General features: G+C 51.1%; 2 protein-coding genes across 2 annotated transcripts; both read right to left on the minus strand.

Moving 5' to 3' along the window:
• Positions 1 to 1,543: 1,543 nt before the first annotated feature.
• LOC136354759 (uncharacterized) lies at positions 1,544 to 2,152 on the minus strand. Its single transcript, XM_066306454.1, has one exon. It carries the CDS (start codon positions 2,150 to 2,152, stop codon positions 1,544 to 1,546), a length of 609 nt encoding a protein of 202 aa, XP_066162551.1.
• Positions 2,153 to 4,160: 2,008 nt separating this feature from the next.
• On the minus strand, positions 4,161 to 4,595 carry LOC136354760 (uncharacterized). The gene has a single exon (XM_066306455.1). It carries the CDS (start codon positions 4,593 to 4,595, stop codon positions 4,161 to 4,163), a length of 435 nt encoding a protein of 144 aa, XP_066162552.1.
• Between the last annotated feature and the right edge of the window lie 2,023 nt (positions 4,596 to 6,618).

A 6,618-nucleotide genomic window follows, 5' to 3' on the forward strand; every position in this document is an offset into this window, starting at 1 on the left:
TCATTCCTTCTTCTTTTGCCTCAAAGGACTTGTCAACATGACTTGCCACCAGCTTGGAGTCCGTTCGAATGAGCAAGTGCCGAACCCCCAATGCTTTTGCCTTTCTTAGGCCTAATAGTACAGCTTCGTATTCTGCCATGTTGTTGGTCGTGTCGAACTACAGCCTTGCGGCATACCGAATCGGCACACCTCCTGGCGAAGTGAGTACTGTCGCGGCGCCTGCCCCCTTGTGCGACCACGAGCCGTCGGAGTACATTACCCATGGCTGTTCGACGGGCTCGGGTTCAGGGGCGAATGCTGGTGTCCATTCGGCCACGAAGTCAGCTAGGACTTGGGACTTGATGGCGGTGCAGGCGACAAAACGCAGGTCGAAGGGGGATAATTCTGCCGCCCACTTGCAGAGTCGGCCAGTGATTTCTTTGCCCCGTAGCACTTCGCCTAAAGGATACTGCGATGGCACAGTGACTTTGTGGGCCTGAAAGTAGTGCTTAAGCTTTCACAAAGCCATCACTAGGGCGTAGGCAATCTTCTCCATTTCAATGTATCTTGTCTTCGCCCCTTGTAACGCTTTGGAGATGAAATACACTGGTTTCTGGCCTGACTCCGTCTCTTGAACGAGAGCTGCACTGATCGCCACCGGCGAAGCTGCTAGATAAAGTCGTAGTTCGCTTCTCGGCGCTGGACTAACTAGGGTAGGTGGGCTTTGCAGATTCTACTTTAGCTCGTTGAACGCTACTTGGCATTCGGGTGTCCAGCTAAATTTTCCCGTGCCCCGGAGGGTCTTGAAGAAGGGAAAACCTTTTTCGGCTGCCTTCGAGAGAAATCGACTGACTGCCGCAATTCGGCCTGCGAGCTTTTGTACTTCGCGTACGCTCGACGAAGGCTTCATTTGCTGAATTGCGTCGATTTTCTCGGGATTCGCCTCGATACCCCTTTCAGAAACAAGAAAGCCCAACAGCTTGCCTGCACGAACACCAAAAACACACTTCTCAGGGTTTAGTTTCATACCAGCCGCACGCAAGTTGTCGAAGGTCTCCTGTAAGTCAGACGCATGGTCGAAAGCCTTGCGGCTTTTTACGATGATATCATCGACATAGGCCTCCACATTTCGCCCCAACTGTTTGTAAAGGACCTTATACACCAGCCTGGGGAATGTTGCTCCAACATTCCTCAGGCCGAAAGGCATTCTGAGGTGGCAAAACGTGCCGAACGGCGTGATGAAGGCTGTCTTGGGGATGTCAGCCGGATTCATGTGGATATGGTGATAGCTGGAGTACGCATCCAAAAAGCTCATGAGTTCGCAGCCAGCTGACGAGTCGACAAGTTGGTCGATCCGCGGCAGGGGGAAGTCATCTTTCGGGCACACCTTGTTGAGGTCTGTGAAGTCGACGCACATGCGCCACTTGCCGTTCGACTTCTTCACCAAAACCGGGTTCGCCAACCACTCTGGGTGGTCGATCTCTTCGATCACCCCAGCCTTGAGCAGCTTCTGCACTTCGGCCTTTGCTGCCTCTTGGCGATCGGCGGACATTTTGCGCAGCTTCTATTTCCTTGGCTTGGCATCCGGTTTGACCGCTAGATGATGCATGATGAGGTCTGTCGAAACACCTCCCACTTCGTCGGGGCTCCATGCGAAGATGTCAGTGTTCTTCTTGAGCACCTCCAGGATATTCTTGGCTTCCTCTTCGCCTAGATCGCCCTCTAGCAGGACAAACTTCGTGGGATCGGCGTCATCGACTTGCATCTTGATCACCTTGCCATGAGGGGCGGGCTTCGGCATGCGTTTAGCATGGTCATGTGGTTCGGCCTCGATATTGTGCACTGCCCTGTTGATTGCGGCCAAATCGCCCTTTGATGCGGTCAAAGGTTGAAGCCTCTTGATGACGATCACGCCTGTTGGGCCCGGCATCTTGAGCTTGAGGTAGTTGTGGTGGGAGATGGCTTCGAACTTGTTCAAGGTTGCACGGCCGAAGATGGCGTTGTAGTTGTATGGGATGTCGATGACATCGAACAGTATTTGCTCTTCGCGCCTGTTTTCACTTGTGCCGAAAGCTACCACCAGTTGTACTTGGCCCAAAACTTGAACTGCTTCGCCACCAAAACCACGAAGTGAGGCTGGTGCTTGGGTGAGGGCTAGGGTTGGCAACCCCATCTTGACGTATGCTTCGGCAAAGATGACATCGGCCGAGCTTCCCCCGTCAACCAGGATTCGCCGGACTTCGAAGCCAACTACCTCGGCCGAGATCACCAAGGGGTCTTGATGTGGGAATAGCACCCCTTCAGCGTCTTCTGGCCCGAAAGAGATTTGCTGGTTCAAGTACCTCGGAGCCCCTTCGCCTGCCGCGGTGATGTTGTGCACCGTTCGCAGCTGCATCTTCTTCTACCGCTTCGACTGTTGGACTGGCGGATCGTCCCTTGTAATCATTTGAATTACTCTGCGCTGGACATCCTGGCGCTGTTCGGATGGGGGAGCTTGTTCTTGAGCGGCTTCGCGAGGTGCTTCGACAGCAGCCCCTTGCTGCGGCCTTGGGTCTTGAGCGTTGCCACGCCGCCGAATGTTTCGGCATTGCTCGGTAGTGTGCGAGGATCACCCGTGGAATGCGCAATAGACGTTCTTCCTGACCTTCTTGCGAATAGGCTACTGATGGCTGCCTGCTTGCTGAGCATCGAACTCTTTGCGGAGGGCTTGGACCTCTTTGACAGCCATCACAGCCTTGCCCGTGCGGTCATTTCTGAATTTTCTCCACGTCATGGGAGCTTGACTTGGCCTTGGCGGCTGTCCCTGATTCGCCAGCTGAGGTTGGCGAACGGTGAGAGGAGTCGGTTCGGCGACCTGTGCTTGTACTTGGGCTTGGGCAGTGGCGATGGAGGCTTTATCGTACTCGGCTTGGATTGCTTGCCATCGCTTGGAATCCTCTTCGCCTCTTGCGTACCCGTCGATGATGCGAAGCAGGTGCTCGAGTGTCTGCGGCTCCTTGTTGGCGATTTTCCTTGTGAGTTCGCCTTCGAGCAGCCCGGCCGAAGCGGCGTTGATGATAGACGCTTCGGTTATATCTTGAACTTGGCATCGGGCTTGCGAGAAACGACGCATGTATTCTCGTATTGATTCCCCCGGGCTCTGGCGAATGCCGAGTAGATGCTGCTGCGTCTTCGGCTCCTCATAGGTGCCTCGAAAGTTAAGGACAAAGACGTCGCGCAATTGCTCCCATGAGTAAATGCTATTAGCTGGTAAATTGAAATACCAAGAACGGGCGATGCCATCTAAAGCGAGATGGATTACCTTTGCCTTGGTGTTTTCGTCGCTGTGAGCGACTTCAATCGCGGACTCGTAGATGGACAGAAACTATTTTGGTTCCGTTTCGCCCGAGTACCGCGGGACAGGTGGGAACTTGAACTGGGTTGGTATTGGATGGATCTTGATTCCCCCACTCAGCGGCAGCCCCTTTTCGCCCCCCGATTTGCCATGACACCTTGCTGCGAAGGCCTGTTTGTCTGTGGATATGGCGTGGCGAAGGGCGAAGTCATGGCTTGCGTGTGTGGTTGCACCACAGTGTTCGGCTGTCCGGCCCCAAACAGCGATGCCTGGGGTGCCGCCATGGATGGATCGAACGAAGGCTGGGTCCAAGCCATAGCGGCCTGGTTCGGCGCCTGATTTGTTTCGAAGCCTAGTGTCAGTGCCTGTGGTTGAATGGTTGGTGCTTGAGCAGCGTTGCTGGAGTCGAACTGCGGTCCTTGACTCCAAGGCGAAGCCCCCGGACCAGGCTGGTTCGACGTCTGCCAACTGGGTGCACCTTGACTTGTGTTCCCCTCCGGTCGGGCCGAAGGGCTTGTACTTGAGATGTTGTGGGGTTAGTTGAGTTGCTGAAGGAAAGCTTGAAGCTGTGCCTGCAAAGCCGAGGCCCCTTTCGCCATTGCTTGTGACATTTGGCCTAGGTGTACTTGGGCAACGACCGGCCGAACCTGCGGTTGTACATGAGGGGTCGGGTGTACATTGCGGCCGAAGGCTGCCCAACGAAGTACACTGGCGCTTGTATGGCTTGTGGTGGAAAGGCCTGAGTTGATGCTTACGGGTAGACTTAGGGTGGAATGTAGCCTGCTGAATACTGGAGGATTGGGGCCGAAGCGACCTTAGCTTGCCGTGCTACCTCCTACGCCTGCTGCTATTCTTGCATCTGGCGAAGCATGTCTTGGAGTCGGGTCATGTTTTGGCGCATGGCCTCCATGTCGGCTTCGGCTTGTGTTTCGAGGTTGGGGTTGACTTGCGTAGCGGCGAGCGCAGTCGAAGCCGTTGCCGACTGTGACGAAGCAGCTTGGGGCACCAGCAGCTGGCTTGTCGAAAGGATCTCCGCCCTGGTCTGGAGCGCCCTTGCTGCCACAGCTGCCTTCGCCGTGTCGACCGTGTTCGGCACCAGCCCCGACGAAGCGGCAGGAGCCGAAGGTGGCGGTTGCGGTGCAGGTGCCGAAGCCGACGGTGCCCCCCCGGCTTCGATGATGGGCGCCGAAGGATCGGCTCCCTCTTCGGCGGCCATCTCCTCTCCTGCTTCGCTCCCCTTTCGCTTCGCAACCTTCTCCTTCACGACCCTCTTGGGTGGCATTCGCCCTCAGTGGTTTCGCTCGGAGGTCCCCACGGTCGGTGCAAGCTGTTGTCGAAATGATAACTGCATACATCGAAGGACGTGGTTACTCAACAGTGGTTGGAAAGCAGTAAAAATGTATTAAATTGAGAGTTTTTCTTCGAAAAATCCCCCTTTACATGGCCCTAGGGATCTATTTATAACCCTATTACAGGCCCCCCCCCCTATTTGGGTTTAGGTTTTACAGGGGAATTTACATGGTTCCCCTTATAAAAGGGACATTTACATGGGCATACAGTGCAATTGAGGTGCATGGGCCTCTAATGGGCCAAATTGGCGATCGCTGGCCCAATGGCCAACGGGCCGAAGCGGCTGGGATGGCCCCTTGGGCCTTCCCGGAGCTGGCCTCGATATGGCGAAGTCATCCTCCTTCGGCGTTCGCCCTTCGACCTTCGCCCAGGATGCACGGTCTTCGCCATGAGGCTTCATCCTTTGTCGTCTTCGCTGCATAGTCTTCGCCATGGAGCTTCGCCCTGATAAGCTTGACGCCTTGAGCCTGAACCCTAGTTGGTTGCATGGTTTCGGCAAGTCTGGTCGAAGAGTCTCGTGACATACCGCCAAGACTACCCTAATCGACAACCAAGAAGCAGGCTAAAGATTATAGTTCTAAGCACGACTTATGAGATCAAACTTAACTGATGCAGCCATAAGTATGAAAAGAAAGACAATATCTAGACAATCAAGCCATTGGCAGCTTCATAGAGTGGTAGATATCCTATATAATCTAAGTTAACGTTGGTACTTAACCTAATCGGCTGCCTTCTAGCGATAGATGTTAGCCGACTGGAGATTAGATAACAATATTACCAGAGATTATATAGAATATATAATAACTCGACAACTTACATAAACAAGATTAGAGTATCATAAAGATGGAAGCACTAATCCCGAGAACGCAAGCCGCCATAACAAGTTTTACCTCTAGTTGAAGATCAAAACCGATGCAGCTCAACCCGAAAGCAAGAACTCGTCGAAACAAAACGAAAGTAAAGGGTGGCGATGCGCCGAGATTGTATTTGAGCGTGTGTTGTTTATTACATGGGGCTCGGGGTCTATTTATACCTGAGATTACAAAATATGTCCTTGTCGGACACGACTCCTATCTCTAACAAACTCTAAGATACCATAAGTCTTTGCGACAGACTTTTGCCCAAACTTATCTCTAAGTAAATTACATAAAATATCGTAATTAATAGATACAATTGCCTTCTTAGGACTCAATCCGTGTGTGGCAATCCATATGAAGCACTTCAACCTAACCCGATGACGTATACCGAGTCGTATTGTCGGAATCGGCTCAATCGGCTAACCTTATCCGACTCGAACTCTGCCGATCACGGTCGCAGCCGATTCGGACTTAGCCGTTTCACGCTCTGTTTCCGGAACGATCTTCGTCCTCGATTCCGCTTCGATTTGATCTTCATCTCCGATGCTTAGATTACCAAATTTGGTCATTAACATTTATATATCCGATTCAAATTTGAATTTGAATTCAAATATTTTTTATATATAGTATTTCTATACATCTAAAGTTTATATACCTAAAGTTTGTAGACCCAAAGTTTATAAGTCAAAAGTTTACATACCCGTTTCAAATTTGAATTTGAATTAAAATGTTAGTTTATAGACCCAAAGTTTATAAGTCAAAAGTTTACATACCCGTTTAAATTTGAATTTGAATTCAAATATCAGTTTATAGACCCAAAGTTTATAAGTCAAAAGTTTACATACCCGTTTAAATTTGAATTTGAATTCAAATATTAGTTTATAGACCCAAAGTTTATAAGTCAAAAGTTTACATACCCATTTCAAATTTGAATTTGAATTCAATTTTTTTATATATATAGTATTTGTATTTCTATACATATTTTTTCCAACTTTGTTTTTTTATTTTTTAAAATTGTATTGTGTACTGTAGTATAGGGGAGGGATGGGAGCGTATAGGGGGAGGGATGGGCCGGTGATCGCTAAGAGCGATCACCCG

The sequence above is a fragment of the Oryza sativa genome, chromosome 12 (genome assembly GCF_034140825.1).
Source record: "Oryza sativa Japonica Group chromosome 12, ASM3414082v1".
In the NCBI taxonomy this organism is placed as follows: domain Eukaryota; kingdom Viridiplantae; phylum Streptophyta; class Magnoliopsida; order Poales; family Poaceae; genus Oryza; species Oryza sativa.